Consider the following 18,393-nt stretch of genomic DNA (forward strand, 5'->3'; position numbering starts at 1 on the left):
AGTACCGCAGCATCTCCTATGCTACATAAAGGCAGGCAACCTGATCCCTGGTGCAGCCTTCATGCCATCAAGTCCCACAGTCATCCTTGTTCTGCATGGTGCCTTCACCAACCTATGAGACCTGGTTCCAACCCAATGTAGAACAGCAAGGACAGCACAAAACCGCTAACCATACCAGTGCCAAGTCTGTGTGTTTGAATTGACCACATACTCAGGTTAGGCAAGCCTCTTTCATGTAAGCGTAAATACTGATGTTTACTCAAATCAACCAATGGCTTAATCAGTCAGTACAGAAAGAAGTAAACAAAGGCCAAGGAAATATTAGTCTCACTTATTTAAAAGCAGTTTAGAAATTATGTACATCAATACCAAGAATGTTTAACCCCAGAAATGTAGATGTGAGGAAGTGTTCGATGATTTGACCCAAAATATGAAAACTCTTTAGTATTTAGTTTATTACAGAAAATGAATTTATGTCCAAAAAAACTGTTTTCAGATCTGCATAAAGCAGACTCCTTTTCATCTGGTTCCAGTGGAAGCCCAGATAAATGAATGTTGCTGCTTAGTTTATGGTTTTTTTTAAATGGGACCTAATTACAGAATATTTTCTGATTTGCTGGATCCCAACTTGCCTCTGTAAATGTTAGAGAACTTCTCTGTGTTTTAGCAAATCATGAAGTATTACAGGAGGAGAAATTTTGAGAGAATTACCTTAGTTCAGTGGTTTTCAAGCTGTGGCCCACTAAGCTCTGAGTTCTGCCCTCAGCAGCCACCAGGAAGGGGCAGTTAAGATCGAGTCCAGTGGCATGGATTTCCAGGCACCTACTCTTAACTTCACCTTAAAACTTCTGATCTCATCCAGGACTGAGATTTTGCAGATGGCCAAACCTTGATGTAAGGTACTCAAAGTTACATAGAAAGAAGATAGCAGAGAGGAGTACTGTCCTTCCACCTCCCAGTCTCTCAGGTGATCCTCTTCTTCATTATGGCCAGATCCTCTGTGCTTTGCTACTCATGAAAGAACAAAGTGCTTGTATCTCTTCCAGCTTTTATTACTTCTCTCCTGCCCTCTTCTAAACTGTTGCTTAGAAATAGGCTAGTTTCCACTGCCCTGAGGTTGTCCAGAGAAGATAGACCACCATTTTCTATAGCAGAGACCTTTCTACTACACACAATTTCATTCATTTTTTTTAAAATCTAGTCACCTATTTTGTAAAAGGTTCTGTGCTTGGTGCCACGGCAGAGACAAAAATGAATCAACTAGAGTCTGGGCCCCAACACTGTCCAGGGCAGGTTGAGTTTTTCAAAGCAGCATGGTATCTGAAAGACACATGAGAAAAAGAGAAGAGAAGATCTTTCTAAAAGCTTTCAGAGTTATTTCTGGAAGATAGCCAATGAAAAGATACAGAGGGAAGCCAAGCAGGATAGAAGCACAGTTGTCACTAATCGGTCCTTTCTCTGCTTCCATCAGCCAATCACCCCTGCTTGCCTGGACAGCCTTCCTGCACTGCCAGGCCAATCTCTGCATCAGACTGCTCTCTCTCAAAGATGGCAGAGCCAGCAAAAGGCAAGGCATGGGACTGAACATGTGCACAACAGTGGCAGTTTGGGAGTTTTTTCCCTCCTTTCCTAACTAGCATTTAACCTTGTTTTTCCTTTTATATTTTAATTTTGGATGGAGTTGCATTCCTTACCTTTGCATCTGCGCACTGATAACATAATTTCACTCAGTGATTATTGACTAATCACCTATGTGCAGAGCACTGTCCTAAGAGATGCAATAAAAAACCAATACAGGTTCTGCCTCATGGTGATAAACTAAAGAAAAACTTGTGCAATAGTTAGAAGTTAGTACAGTTGGCCTTAGTATCCATGGGGGATTCCAGGACCCACCCCACCCCCACCTCCACATATACCAAAAGCCGCAGATGCTCAAGTCCCTTCCTTATCTAAAGTGGTATATACACCAAGGAACCTCTATACACCCTCGCTGTACTTTAAATCATCTCTGGATTATGTTTACCTTATAAAAGGTTTAAGATATGTAAATAATTGTTATACTATAATGTTTAGGGAATAATCATGAGGGAAAATGTCTGTACATATTCAGTACAGATGCAACCATCCATTTTTTTCTTCAAATATTTTCACGCTGTGGTTGAATCCACAGATGGAAGACCCATGGATATGGAGCACCAACAGTACACAGTTAAAAGTGAGGATAGGAGTTAGTATTAGGGATGTTGAGAAGAAAGAGAGAGAATTTCTGGCTAGATGTTAAGAGAGAAAATAGGCAAGAATTTAGGAGAAGTAGCATTTGACTAATAAATTTCACTGGGCATTATGGAACCACGTAAGTCTTCTAAATGGTGAAGTGGAATATCAGGTGCTTTGGCAGCAGTGAGTAGGCTGGATCGATCTGTTAGGAAACTGGTGTGAAAATGCCCAAACTTGTGTCACGAGGAGATCTACTTGGCAAACATTGCTGGTGTTGAGATGACAACTGGAAGAACTGAGTGGTGAAGATAGCCCCAATGTACAGTGGGTAGGAGAGTGGCTGTGCCCTAATGGTAGTCATGACCACAAGAGAAGAAGCAGGACCAAATAGTGAATTGCCTGGGATGCACTGAGCTTGAAAAGCCTAGAGCACATCCAGTTATCAGGAAATTAGAAATGAAGATTTGCAGTTCCGGAGAAGAGTCAAGAGGTCATGACAGATTAGCTGAGAGAAACCCGTGAAACCACAAAAAGATCCCTATATAGCCCGTTTTCATTATAAAAAGAACAGCACCCCAGTAAATTAGGTGCCCATGAAGTTAACTACTTTAGGATTTTTCTCGTAGAGAGAAATGTGTCACAATAGTTACATTCTACGACTGAGCAGTGTGAGCGCAATTCTGGCTGTTTTTCTTCAACACTGGGGACACCATTCTAAAGTAGCATCTTAGATTACTTCTGCACAGACTCAATGATCTTGAAGTGACATGTGGAATTTGAGGTGATGGCCTCATTTCATCCACTTACATCATAGTTCCAAAGTTTCTGCCTTATGCTTTCTTAGATTTGAATTTTGTCATACTTGAATATTCTAATTGCTGTGATTGTAAAAGGTAATATATTATAGAAAGCTTAGAAAACAGAAAAACATTTAAAAAGAAAGCAAAAAGTACTCATGATCTAAACAAGTAACTGCTGTGAGTTTTTATATATGTGTATGTACATATATATGCATGTGTACAAATGTGTATATTCCATGTGTCACATAAACATATGTTATGAAAATGCATAGATATATATACCATCTATATATTTTCTTAGTATTATAGATCATATCATACATTCTATTTCATATTCAATTATTAGTTGATATTACATTTGAACATTTTTCCATGTCATTAAAATGATTAAAAAGCATTATGTTCCTGTGCTGTGTAATGTTTCATTATATGAACTTGTCATAACACCAAGTCATTCTCATGAATTGTCATTGGACAATTCAGTAAGGTGTGTATTTTGAGAGGAAGAGGTAGGATGCCTTTTCTTCTTATACCACATTACTCCAGAATGATCACTTTCTCATGCTTATCTTCTCTTCTTACCACCACAACCCCTGATGATGGGGATATTAGATGGAGTCATGTTACTGCCCGGTATGAGAGAAACAATGTAAGAAGTGCATGCGTGGTGGTCAGTATAGTGAGGGGAGTGCAGAATGAGTTTTACTCCCAAGCCAACTGTTTCTTCTATCTTTTCCCTTTTTGATTATTTTTAAAAATCATTTTAGCCTCCTTCACCAGTCCCCACCTATTCAGATGCGTGTCCGAATGCATGCATACATGCATACATATGCATATCAAGACCTAAACATGGGGAGAACTTCTTAAAGTCCCTAAATTACAGCCTTTTTCATCATTATTGATGATGCACATTTTGCCTAAGTAAAAAGTAAGCAATAGGTAAGCAATAGGAAGTTAACTTTAGGCAAGCTTGCTTCCCCCCATGACGGTGTAGTGAAAGGCTAGGGCCATGGCAGGAACCCGGGAGTGAGCTGAGCCCATGCACACGAATATGCATTAGCAGGACTGGACAGAGCACCATTGTTTTGATATCTTTCTGTTTTCACAGGTGCTATAGAGTCATTTTATGAGTCTTCACCATGACCCATGTCATAGAAAGACAAATATAGCTACAGTTTTGCTGAATCCAGGTTTCAAGCTCCTTGTTCAAACAAAAACATAATTTCTAAATCGGTCCAAAGCAAAGTTCAACATCTTGAATTCTGTACACTCTCCCTTTTATTCTCCTTCACTTCAGCTTGTCTCCTTCAGTGTTACTGTCTCCATTTTAAATATCATCAGCTGATAAATCAGTTGACAGATCTGCAACAGTTTATTCTAATATTGAAGATGACAGATTACAGCCATAAATTTTTTCAGGAGAGAAGGCAATGGTAGGCATTTCTACATTTAGAAATTGATGTAGCATGAATAAAGATACCAGAGTAGGTAAACTAGAACTTCAAAGTCAATTTGATGTATTCCTGAATCGACTATTAGATAACAGTGTATGTACAGACTTCCTAGAAGGACTGTGGAAGACGATTGGCATTCTTTAAAATATAGTCCTTTTAGAAAAGAAGTTCCTTTATTACTAGATGTGAGAATGATTCTTACTAGATGTTAGAATGATTCTAACAAGAGGAAGGATTAAGCTTTCACTTGATTTCTTGTCTGTCAGAAGAAAGTAGAAAAGAATAGGACATTTAATTTAAAAAAAAAAAAAAAAAACAGAAAAGTTTAAGGGCTGTTCATTTCATCCTTGTGTAAAGAACAGTGGGAATGTCAGCATTGCCAAAAGGCAACATCCCATTTCTTATACATTGTTACTGAAGGTTAATACACACACACACACACACACACACACACACACACATCATGAAAATTTTGTCACACAAATGTGTATTAAAAGCTTACACAAATAAATACAGAAAATTTAGTCACTTAAATAAGTTAGTACTCCAGTGACTTTCCCTCCTGGGAATAGATAGCCATCTTAATTGCTTTGTTTCCCATTTTTTAAAAAACAAGATTTGACTTTTCTCATGTATCCCCCTACCTTCCAGTAATTTTTTCAGAAACCATGCAGGCCCCTTTATCCCTCTCTGTCTCCTTTTTACTTTTCATCATCTCCAGCCAGTGCGATTTTAATCTTTGTGATCCACACTCATAGCTCACTCTTTCTACCCAAACACCTGGATTTGCTAGCTGTATTTTATAAACCTACGGTATCATCCTGTATCAGAGGAATGGGTGAAAATGGAAGTCTTCATTTATTTAAATATAAAAATGAACATATTTATGTTGAATATATAGATATTATATAGATGTGTAAATATATACAGATCCGTCTATCCCAGAGGCACAGATAGAATACATGAGTCCCTTCAGTACCCTAAAGAGGGGCATTCTATCATTTATCAGTTGCAGCGTAAGCGTCTTCCACTTAGGCGCTCCCATGCTCTGCATCTGTGCATCTCCATCTCCCACTCTTGATGAAGGTGCTGTTGCACTAGCAGTCTTATCCAAAATACATGAATCATTCATTAGTCCTCCACAAACCAGAAAACTAAGCCTCCGCAGGGACCCACCAGTCTTACCAATTGGAGACTTTAGATGAAATCAGTGAAGTGGGTTAGAGTAGTTTATTAGCACCCTAAAGGCCTCCAGGAACCTCCACACAGCTGTCTTGTGTGGACCCTGAACATCCACTCTGTCTCTCAACCTCACAGGTTTCCCAGGGCCCTAGAGGTACTAACAAGCCATGACAATTGCAACCATCACTGCAATAGCAGTTAACACTGCATAATATTTTATAGACCAAAAAAAAACCACTTTTCATAATATCTCATTTTAACTGCCTATCTTTATTTTGGTAGGAAATTTGCCTTTGCTAATAGTTGCCTACTATGTTAAGTAGTTTCCCACTCCCCTTATAAAATACCCAAGTGGGTACTTTCCAGGTATTAGTGAATTCCCTTGATCTGCCAAGAAAAGAAACCTGTTTGCTAATGCAGTCACATAGTATTGTCAATTCTGAGGTCCATATTCTCCTGCTTGAATAGCTCTCTCTTTCATCAGAAGTGAGACAGTTACTGTAACTGCTTGGTGAGCATCTGGAAGTAACATGAATAATGATGATAATAATAATGACCTCACAGGATGTATAATTTGGGGATTAAAGAACATTTACAAGGTTATTGTGTCATAGTTAATGATGAGGTGCCAAGTTTTCTTGCCACCACCCTTTGCAGTGGTATTTCCTGCTTGGATCAGAGAACTAATTATAGTAAATGATGCCCTTTCAAAGAACTCAGCACATCCTAAAGCATATACTGGCATAAAGATATCAATCTGTTTTAGTGTTGTTAGATACAGTTTATTAATGTTATTTTGCATTTGTATTAAAATCTGTATAATGTAATCATTTAGTGTTTATTTTATTGTGTGTACCTTCTACTCAGAGGGTTGGCATTATTGTTCCTAACAGTGACGGATACAAGCAGATCATGCCTTATGACCTCTACCATCCCCTTCCTCGGTACGTAAATCAATCATCCTGATGTTAGAATTAGCAAATTAGTCTTCTGCTGCTTATCTATCTTTAGAGATATACATAGAGAAATTCTGTGTTTTTAAGATGGTAGATGGTATATTTTGCAATTCATTCTGAATTCAGCTTTTGAATAATATTAGCCTGTTCAGACTGTAAGCTTATCATTCAAAAACTATTTTAAGGTAGAATCATATTATGCTGGAGTGAACATGGTAATTCACTGTGATTAGATACAGTGTATGGGTTTGTGTTATGTCTTGCTTTCTCTCCCTTTGTCCTTTTCTATTTTTCCTCTCAATAGGACCCTAGTCATTAAAGCACTGTTGCTCACTGTTAAACAAACACTGCCTACAGTATTATTGCACTACCACTGACATGGACTTCCAGATGTAATGTTATTCTGCATATGGGCTTTAAATGTCCACTTTTTATCGCAAAGAAATTAAGCACAAAAGGCAATTTTTTATATTCTTATTATTCAGAACATTTTGGGGGATGTTTTTTCTAAACAAAATCCAGTGTGCGGCATTGCTTTTGTAAAGAACAGTACTTTTAAAAACTAGATAAAATAATGAAAATAAGTCAGGAACTTTTAAAAGAAATTGTTCTCTTTATAATATATTCATATGAAAACTGGAGAAGCTGAAAAATGTACTAGCTACTGAGTGTATCGCCTGCCACACTGGAAACAGCTCCACAGATAGCAGAAGTTAGAACTGGGACTGAAGTAGACCTGTGCTCTATTTGCTTTGCTTATTTGGCCCTTGTGGGAATCAGCTGCTATTTAGAACCAAAGGTTTAAATCTGATCATAATTGTTTGGAGTAATCTACAGTAGCCTGCTCCATTCAAACTAAACCAAACCCAGAAAATAATTTTATTTCGAACTGTAAAGCTTTAATGGAAAAATCTCCAACTACCTAATGAATTAGAATCCAGATGGAGGTCCCCCAAAGTCATCTAGTGCAGCTCCCTATTGATGCTTCATTCTCCCATTCCTTCCCCAACAATCATGACCATAGACCGCAGAAATGTTAACATATGTATTTATACAAATACGCATTCATCTATTCAATGCATACATATTCACACATTTATTACACATCTCTCAGTGTTTATATAATACATATATACAAATGAAAGTTGTCATCCAGCATCTACTTAAATATGTCTAGTGACTGGCTTTCGCCTAATGATCACATATAGGAAACGAATTTGACTTATACTAGATATACTTGTTGCTTTTCTCATTATTTTAAATTCTTTCACTATGTGGCTATGTCATTAGTCAGCTCCCTCCTACTTTCCTATGACTATATTGATAAAGACAATAAATGGCTTTAGAATATTTCTGATATATTATTTTTCTGGTTGAATCCAGAACTCTCGTCCTTGAAAAAATTTTAATGTAAATACCAAAAGATTAACTGAACCAAGAGTTCATTTGGTTTCAATTTCTGTATCTGTAAAATAAATGTTCATAGAATATATGTATCTGTTTGTATGAAAGCCATACATTTCATTATTTCAAGATAAAGGTAAAGTTGGACATCAGGAGTAAGCAACATCAAGTGTATGTTTTTCCTGGAATAGCAATTCCTAGATTGCTGTTTTATCTGTGATCTCTCTTGTTTATCTTTCTCTGGCATAACTAATACCTATATTAGTTAAAATTGATTTGTTATAGATTGGGATTTTCCCCAAATGCCCAAATTCCAATGGAATATTAAAATGATCCTCCTGGGTGTTTGTACTTTGTCCTTGTGTACACTCTTGGCATATCCGATATCACAATGGGAAAGAACAATGAACTTTATTTCTTACCCCCTCGTATGTCTGATACTGAACTAGTTCTAAAGTTATATATTCAGCTTTATTGACAAAGTCTTAGTAAATGGAAGCTATTTCTACAACTGTGTTTTCATTCATAAGAAGAATAAAGGCTCAAAAATGGTTCTCAAATGGCAGCTACCCACTGATCAAGGCAATTTAAATTATTTAAATGGGGTTAAGAACACAAGTATAGATCTAAAACACAATGAATATATTTTTAGCTTGTTCTTTCCTGCTTTCAGTCTTTGACTGTAACACATATCCAGATGTAATATGAGAATGTAGTATGAATAATTATCTTGATTTATAATTAATATATGCCACTCTGCTGCATCCTGCTTGAAAATTTCTTAAACACACTGTGTGTTTAAAAAAATTAAAAGCCAAAAGAGTTTAAATGATACATAAATTTCTTCAGTGTTCTCCAGGATAAGACTCTTGGATATGTCTTTTTTTATTCCGAGCACTTACCGATCACCATCTTCAGATCTCCTGACATGCTCTCTCCCAGCTTTTGTTATGCTTTCTTTAAAACACACAGACATGTTTTGCTTCAAGATTCCACATAACCCTATGCTTATGTAAGGATTCACATAATTTTCTACACGTATAACTGTAGTTGTATGCTGGAACCATAGTATAAATTTTTAGAATAATATTAGCCTCATTTGTCTTTCTGTGATCACCGACACTGAAAAAGATACTTATTGCTATTTGTGAAATTCTCCTATGGTTAGGTCCAAGTGCAGAGACAGAGATTAATCACTCTCCCTTTAATAGGGTCAGGCTTAGGAATTTTAGAGTACCAATTAGAAAGTGTGCTCTTTTATGGCATCTTAATATTCTAAGTGATTAAATGTACATTTAAAAATATATTCCTATTTCACTGTCAGATCAAATCTAATGTGAATACATACTCATGTATTCAACCCAACTTTAATCTGAATCAGGCCTGTTATTCACCTCCAGAAGGAAGCCCTCCAGAGATTTACATGGAGACAAAGGAGAATTGGTCTTACCCATTGGGAAGAGAAACTCTCTACAGAGCTACTTTATTCTCTTGAAAGAGATCAGAAAGTCTCCCAAGGGCCAAACAGAGGGCCTCAGTTTCCCTGTAATGACATTTTCTTATATGTCTCCTGGGGAAATACACATAGAAAAATATTATATTTGGCAGTACATCTTGGCTTTTGGCAGTGGAGATAACAGTTGTTGCCTAAACTTGAACAGTGCAGAGAAAATGTGAAGGAAAGCCCTTTGTAACTAGAAAAAAAACACATGATTCAGGCTCATGCAGAAGAGAAATCAAGCTCACAATGTACACAGAAACCCGCTTACAGAATAATTAATGTCTCAATGGTGTGCCTGTGAAATATTTAAAATGTTTAACTATTCAAACGGAGCAACTCGGTGATACTTTGTTCCTCTCATTAAAATTATATCTCTCATAATTCTAAGAGAAATCTTAAATCTCCTTAGCAATCCTCATCAATAAGCAGAATATACACAAAAAAGACAAGCTCAACTCACTCAGTCCCCATGTTTCTGTTTTTAGAAATTCTACATTCTCTAAATCTACAGAAGGAGAGAAAAGAATATGGCAAAGATATCTCTCTGCATCTGGGACCTAATGCTTCAGAGCTGTGTAAAGCTCTGAAAAAAAAATTAGTGGAAGTCTCTTAAATGTTATTGACAGTATTGTTATTTTCTACCTTGCTTAACTATATGTCTAGATTCAGATGCCATTAGCCTTCCAACCAAAACCAAGCCTCTTCACAGTTCCCAGAGTTCTTTACTGGAGGAACTCTCACTACCAGTATCCCGTAACATTTAGGGAATACGTAGATGAACACTTTGGCTCCTCAGCTTAATGATAGTACTGTTTGAACATCAGAATTGTGCTGAATCTACGTAGCCCCAAAGCTGATGATTGCAGAAGCAAAGGATAGAGTCTTTTGTTTACCTTTATCTTTTATGAGCTTCTCCTCATAATATGTTCTTTAAAAAAAAAAAAGCATAAGTATTACATTGAAAATAATAAGTATCAGCAGGTGCAAACTACTAGTGTTAACTGAGTATACAACTTTAGTCCTGAGATGGATACATAATGGTTTAATGAAAACACATTTTATAAATACATATCTTGAAACTATGGGAGCAGGACAGAACTATATCCTACATCTTCTGAGTAGGCTGCAGACAGCACAGACATCTTTGTGGACAGCTCTCAATACTGTAATGGCTTACATTTGTGTAGAGCATCACAGTTTGCAGAGACCTTTGCCCAACATTGAATCCTTCTCTCTTGCTCTTCAGATTTCAGGCAATAGATGGCTTTTGGTTCTCTGGAACTTAGCCTCTCAGAACCTGATTATACCAATAGGCACGGGGAATGGGTTGGTCGACTGGTCACTGAGGAGGCTTAGCAATGTGCATGTCTGCCCTGATGACTCCCCTTGCTTCTGTAGGTGGGAGGCCACCCCATGGACCGCGTGCTCCTCCTCGTGTGGGGGGGGCATCCAGAGCCGGGCAGTTTCCTGTGTGGAGGAGGACATCCAGGGGCATGTCACTTCAGTGGAAGAGTGGAAATGCATGTACACCCCTAAGATGCCCATCGCGCAGCCCTGCAACATTTTTGACTGCCCTAAATGGCTGGCACAGGAGTGGTCTCCGGTAACTGTGCCTTCTTTCTTTGTTCATTAGGAGAGTAAGTCCACTCTTCCCTCTCATCATCATGGCCCCTCCGGGTACCCTGTGCAGCTCCACACTCTTCTTGAGGTTTCTAGAAGCCTACCAGCTTAGCTCCTGGAGTAGGAATGCCCCAAATCCAGCATGACCAAAAGTAAATGATGTTTTTTTAAAATGTCTTTCTTCAAGTTTCTTCAAGAAGCCTCTGTTGTTCCCCAGATAATGTTCCCTCAAATGGCAAGGGGAAGCAACTGCCTTTCAAGGGTAATTGAGGCTGAATGACTGATCCTGAGTCTGTGAAAGCTGCTTTGATGATAGAGCTCAATAGAGCAGAAGTTTGATTTCATTTTTTATGTATTATGCTTTGTATCCAAAAGGGTCTAAGTGGATGAATATTAAAACTGTGTATATTAGTCATTGGAGGAGGGGGGATGATGAAATGAGAGTAACACAAAAATTAAAATTGGAATGAAGTAAGATAATTAAAATAAAAAAATTATAGATGTTAGGAAACCTGTTTTAATTAAACATAAAATGTCATTCAGGGTTTCCTGACTGCTAATGCAGAAAAGAAAATGGCAAAGGAAATGGAAAGATCAAATAAACCATCGTGCCCTCAGCCTCAGAAATGACAAAAGCCTCTTCACTGAGCCCCGTGGCTTTGTGGCAGCAGATTAGAGCTGTGACATTTTCTACATTTAGACATGCTACCAGACATGGGGAACCATGAGAGGTGCAATCTACATCAGGCATCTGGTCATTGAATCTGTTCTTTGAAATGTTATTTTTGCCTTTCAGTGTAATCAACTAGATTGACAATGCTGCAATGTAATTTAGCTGTAATCACAGTTTAAATATTTTAATATCCATGTGGGGGCATTTCCCATATTTTTGGAAGTAGCAGTCATTGGCAACGTAGCTAAATAAAATGCAGTGTTGGTAATCAAAATTAAGCACACTCTACAGTCCCTTTTCTCCTTTCTTCTTTTGGGTGCTTGGTTTGAGACTTTGCACAGAGTGGGTACTTAAAGATTACTGACCGATTAATCCAAAGCTGTGGAATTGAAAGAGATTTAATTTTTCAGCAAGCTTCACCTCAAATAGCCAAATAGAACAAAGATCCCATGACTGGTAAGAAGTGGTATAAATTTGCCAGGAGTCCTCATGTGGGAAAAAAAAAAAGAAAGAAAGAAAACTTAGATTAAAAGTTGTAGGTGGGAAGTGAAGAAAAGTAAACAAGCCTTTGCCTACGAGTCTCCTCTCTCTTGTAATCTCTTTCCAGTGCACGGTGACATGTGGCCATGGCCTCAGATACCGTGTGGTCCTCTGCATTGACCATCGAGGGATGCACACAGGAGGCTGTAGCCCCAAAACAAAGCCACACATAAAAGAGGAATGCATCATCCCCACTCCCTGCTATAAACCTAAAGGTAACTTGACAGGTGCTCTATTACCAGTCTGTTCATTGTTGTGTGTCATCAGGTGCTGTTTTAAACTCCTTGGAATATTTTTAAGTATCTCAAGTATTCTTAATAAGAATTCTTCATAACTTAAACTCTACTAAAGGAGCTTTATTCTTTTAAAGAATCTTTCAAATGGTTTTGGTTGCAAAATTGTACTAAGCACTACATGTAGAAATCTATTTATATAATTATCTTCCAAGTCATAAAGTTGTTTGAGGACTATTGCTGAAGAATACAGATGTAACTGCTTAAAGGGAGACCAGATATTCTAGAAATATATGTTTGATTTACTATCCACATTTCCTGCTTTGAAAAACAAGGAAGTGAACCCAAGAATGTCCCTTTTGCTAAGACTGAAGTACATTGGGAAGTCACATACTTTAAATTGATGAAACAGAAAACTTTTGTTTTTTATATTGAAAATTAAAACATTACTATGATACTGAATTCCAGAACTGAATTTAAAATATATCAGAATTTAATAGATTTTGCAACGATTTATAGAAAAGAAATTTTAGGAAACTAAGTAGTTAGTAAGCCAGACTTCTTGTAATTACACGGGGTATCTCAGATTAGGAAGAATATGAATTTGATTTCTGTGCAAGTATTGGTACTTGTCTGTGTCGATGGAATAGAAAAATCTAAAGTCACAAACCATTCAGAAGTAAAGAACTCTTTATTATAAACCTCCTTTAATTTTTAATATGAAATATGGCTCCCATTTCTTTATTTCTTTAAGCCATTAAATTTCTCTGAAAATCAGTCACAGGGTAGCTCATTATTATACTGTAGGTGGCCTTAATAGCAACTGAATGGCATCATAAAGTCTAAATTAATGATATAAAAGGAAACCAAGAAAAACAGAAATCCTGATTAATTTTAATAAATGTACCTTTTTCGAAGCCTTGGTTTCTTCCTCTGTAAAGTGGAATTAATTATAGTATCTAAATCAGAGAACATGTGAAGGTTAAATGAGATATAACATAAACAGGGTCGTTAACCTACTGCCTGGAATATAGTAACTTCCAAATACAGTAAGTTACTTTTAACTCCTATCATTAGCATTCTCAACTAGAGGAGGAGGTTGTCACAGGTGCATCTGACAGGATTTAAAACAACAAAGTATTACAAGCCTACTGTTAGGGCCGAACTGAATGCTTCCTTACTGAAAGACAGTGAGCTAACTTACGCCATCAAAGACAGCTTCATTTACTGAGTCCTTTTTTTTTTTTTTTTTTGAGACAAAGTCTGTCTTTGTCACCCAGGCTGGAGTGCAGTGGCGCCATCTTGGCTCACTGCAACCTCTGCCTCCTGGGGCCTGGCAATTCTCCTGCTTCAGCTTCCTGAGTAGCTGGGACTACAGGCACATGCCTCCATACCTGGCTACTTTTTTGTATTTTTTTTTAGAACAGACGGGGTTTCACTGTGTTGCCCGGGCTGGTCTCAAACTCCTGAACTCAGCCAATCCACCCGCCTCAGCCTCCCGAAGTGCTAGGGTGAGAGGCATGAGCCACTGCACCTGGCCGACTGAGTCATTTACTGGGGTAGATGGAGTAGTTGTAAAATGATGTATGTATAGGTACTGTGCTGCTGTTTTCAAATGTGAGCAAATCCTTTTGGCTTTGGCACTTTTACATTTCTTACTTGCTTTGTTTTTTGACTATAAACAATTGCTGCACATAGAGAACAAGAAGTGATGGCCCTAACTTAAATTCATCAATTATTATTAGCTTTATCTTCAAGCCACTTCAGAGAAAGAAAAGCAGTTTGCAGTTGACTATCAAGAATAAAATCTGAATTTTCACAACTAAGGAGTGAGCCTGGCTCTCTACACATTATTAAAATACCGTATAATTCTATGTTGCATATATATATAGACATATTTCTTTCATCTTTGCAATTATATGTTATAAAATGGTGATAGAGCATCATTGGCTCATACTATAAAGGCAAATATGCCCATAAATGAACCTAATAAATATGCTAGAATGGGAATCTTGGCAGTTACTTCTGTAGGAGCAGTTATAACCTTCCTCTTCATTTTTCTCCACAACGTTTTTCCCAGGAAGTAACTAGAAAGCTTGTTCTGAATTGTTTGGCCAAAGCTAGAAAAATAAGTGAAATAAGTCAAATTATGGGTTATGAACCCTCACTTGTACATATTCTGATTGTCAGTGAGCCTTGGGGTAGTATTGAATGAGTCAGATATCTAAAGCAATGTTTTATGAATTTCAGAGTGACAGAGTTTGTTCTTGTCAATGTGACATAGATCACACCTAGCTAAAAGGCAAAAAAGAAAGTTAGAATTTATGAAAGTATCACTATATAGTTGATTGTACTTTGTTTTCCAAGGTAAATGCTGCTCTATCTTTTCAGGAGGAAATACTGAAAAGATACTTGGATGATTCTTTATATGCATATTGAAATAGTGCTCCTAGACTTAGAACTTTTGTAATCATCAAACTTCTCTTTGCTCTTCATCATAATAAAGAGGAAGCTTGTACACAAACTAGTATTATTAAACATTTTTTAATTTGATTTTATTTTTCTTGATATAACCACCATCAGAGGCAGCAATTTACCTAAAAACTTATTATTCGTATTGGTCAACATGGTAACTTCTTGGTGAGGAGAATAAGGAATTTTCCTAAAATCCCAGATTGGTTCTAACCTCTTCTCTTATATGTGTATGAATTCTGAATTCTCAGAGAAACTTCCAGTCGAGGCCAAGTTGCCATGGTTCAAACAAGCTCAAGAGCTAGAAGAAGGAGCTGCTGTGTCAGAGGAGCCCTCGTAAGTTTTCAAAGCACAAGTTGTTCTACGTTTGAAACATTTATTTAAAGAAGGCAATGTCTCACTAGTTGTGGCTTTCACGGGTTCTGAACTAAGTGTAATCATCTCACCAAAGGTAAAAGGAGGCTTTTTGGCTCTTGAGTTAGAGATTGATGAGTTTCCAAAAGTGTTTGTCACAACTGATGGTTGCATTGTAAATACTTCTGTTTTGCCTAGAGTAAGAAAATGAAGGTATATTGCTTACCCTCTTCTCCAAAATCTGACCTCCTTTCTTCTCTTGGCAAGGGGCCAAAGGTGAGAAGGCCCAGGCCATGGCTGATGATGTAACATAGATTTGATGGAAAAGCCTGAGCCACTTTTCACACTCTGCCAGCTTTGCAATATAGTCATTCACAAAAATTAAAGAGTAAGTAAAGTATACCTGAGGGCAAAAGAAGTTCATTAACTTTTCTTTTCCCTTTCTTCCTGGGATCCGTGTTAGGGGTGGATCTAGGTCTTTGCCCTGCTTGATCATTTCCCAAGTCTCAATTTTATCCAGGCCATGAAATCTGTAAAACCTCGAGGCCCAGATTTGCCAGACGCTTCAGAAGAGGAAACAAAGAGGAGGGACAAAAGTAGATTAGTTGGTTGATTGATTGACTGATAAGTATATGTATTGATTTTATTAGAAAACATTGATAGGCAGAGCTGCTACATCACTTTTACAAATGAAATGCAAAAAAAAAAAAAAGAAAGAAAGAAAGGAAAAAAAAAAGAAAAATTTCGTCTATAACCCAAGAAATTTCTCAGGTTGAAAATTTTCTAGATTAATTCATTTAATGTAAGTTCTAGGCTCTGTGCTATTCACTGGCACTTAAGATATGTCACCCACCCTCCAGGAGTTCATAGTAGAGCATGTAGGATATACAGTGGTTTCCAAATTTTACTGGAGATGTAAATTGATATTGTCATCTATTCACATGCGATTTAGAATTTTCTCAGATTCATTCTGTTTGAACCAAAATCCGATGTGGTCTGGCAGAACACAATTGTGTTCTGAGTGGGCAAGAAATCCAAACGACAGATTTTTACAATAGCCAAAGTTCATTTGTAAAGAAATGATATTCTATCATTTGATTTCACACACAAAAAAAGATGCAGACATTAGAAAAGACTTTTTTTTCTCTTTCATTTTTTGAGACAGGGTCTCACTCTGTCACCCAGGCACGGGTGCAGTGGTGCAGTCATCGCTCCCTGCAGCTTCAGCCTGCCAGGCTCAGTGAATTCTCCCACCTCAGTCTACCAAGTAGCTGGAACTACAGGTGCAGGCCACCACACCCAGCTAAGTTTTTAATATTTTTGTAGAGATGGAGTTTCTCTATGTCTCCTGAACTCAAGCAATCCGCCTGCCTCAACTTCCCAAAGTGCTGGGATTATAGCTGTGAGCCACCGCACCTGGCCCAGGAAACATATATTTTTACTTAAAAGGACAATTAAGCAAAACATAAATTATTTCTGAACTGTAAAGTTACTACAGCAACCATTTCAACTTCTTTGAGGAAAAGCAACTAACCACTGCAGAACTTTGGAGAAAAGGAAGTGATTAAAGATCACAATGTAACCTTTAAATGAATATATGAAGGCTTTTACATTTTTTGCTTCTCCTTGCCAGTACCTGATTTGACAGGCCTTCTTGTTGCTGAGGAGTAACTAAGCAGCTTTTTTAAGAGGAGCATTAATAACTTCTTAATCCAGTAAGGTCCTATTTAAGACATAAAAAGCTGCTATAGAATTAGAGCTGGTGACTCCTTTTACATCCTATTGGTTTCAATCTATTTGAGGCCAGGTATGTATTATTTTACCTAAGTAAATTCTTTTCCTCTTGTACACTGCATTTCGTCATTTGGACTGAAGCATAATCCTATGTATAATATTGCATTCTGGCTAATAATTCTTTAATATTATTCTGAAATAATAATACAAAATTGAAAATAAATAGAAACATCTTATGTCGATAAACATCTTCCCATTATTAGATGCCTTTCAAATGAAAGCTATCAGTGGAGTTTAATGCTTCCCCAGAAGCATTACATAGACCATTGTTAACCATATTTTGTAATGAATGTTTTCTACTAAAGGTCCGATTAAGATGCATTATGTTTAACTTTAATCTTAATAAAATTCCTAAAGGAGTTAAACATAGTTTTAGCCATTGTAAGTAGAGCCATATATTAAACTATTAAATTTTATTCTTAGTGTAATGAAATTGCCATCTTGGCATGATTCATCTGAATTGAAGTAGAATGTAATCGGGGTGCTGGTGCTGGGTAAAGGAAATGTATACATTATGCTCAGAACAGTCATTACATTTATGCCAAAATGAAATAAACGAAGCCTGTAGAATAATGTAATGAAAGGTATGTGGTTTCCACATTTTAATACACTTTGCGTGTTTAGTGTAGTGCACCCTAAGAAAGGTCCTAAGTGTCACATTATTTTTTTATCTATATTGATTTTGAGTTTAAAAAACATAATGTTGCATGGTCTTAATCCCATCTTTTCTTAAACCACATAGACTGGTTTCTAAATGTATGTAACAACCTATAATTACTCTCCAAAGCATAATGAAAAAATGATCAACTGTCAGCAAGTCATTCCTTCCCCCTACCAAAGAGACTCACATTGCTTAAATTAAACGGCAATGTTTAGAAGCTGTGGCTATCACTTCTGAACTGCTACAATGAGGCAGAACAGTGGTCGTGAACTATTATCTCTTGTTTAGGCTCCAGCTAACACTGGAGAGGTCTGTAGTCAAGCAGCAAGTATCATTTATTTCCCCATATAGAAAGTAAAAATATTATCACCAGCCTATCTCATTACAAAATAAATACAGGAAAATCACCAGATTAAAGTTGTCAGCATATGAAGATATCCTTGTTCAATGTTAGATACTTCTAGTAACCCCAAAATATAAGGAAAAGATTGGTTAGCACTCAGACCAAACATATGTTGAGAAGCAACCACTT

The 18,393-nt window shown here is 37.1% G+C and overlaps 1 protein-coding gene across 6 annotated transcripts in view; it reads left to right on the plus strand.

Annotated features, from left to right (window-relative positions):
* Positions 1 to 18,393, plus strand: part of ADAMTSL1 (ADAMTS like 1) — a 1,072,914-nt gene that overhangs the window by 799,644 nt on the left and 254,877 nt on the right. For 4 of the 6 annotated variants that reach the window (XM_078369765.1, XM_078369768.1, XM_035306411.3 and 1 more), the window contains 4 exons: positions 6,547 to 6,597; positions 10,913 to 11,117; positions 12,415 to 12,562; positions 15,304 to 15,388. In XM_078369765.1, the coding sequence (XP_078225891.1) occupies positions 6,547 to 6,597; positions 10,913 to 11,117; positions 12,415 to 12,562; positions 15,304 to 15,388 (489 nt within the window). The remainder of the gene's footprint in view (positions 1 to 6,546; positions 6,598 to 10,912; positions 11,118 to 12,414; positions 12,563 to 15,303; positions 15,389 to 18,393) is intronic. The other 2 variants (XM_078369783.1, XM_078369788.1) reach the window with 1 other exon arrangement.

Source organism: Callithrix jacchus, chromosome 1 (genome assembly GCF_049354715.1).
Source record: "Callithrix jacchus isolate 240 chromosome 1, calJac240_pri, whole genome shotgun sequence".
NCBI classification, from domain to species: Eukaryota; Metazoa; Chordata; class Mammalia; order Primates; family Cebidae; genus Callithrix; species Callithrix jacchus.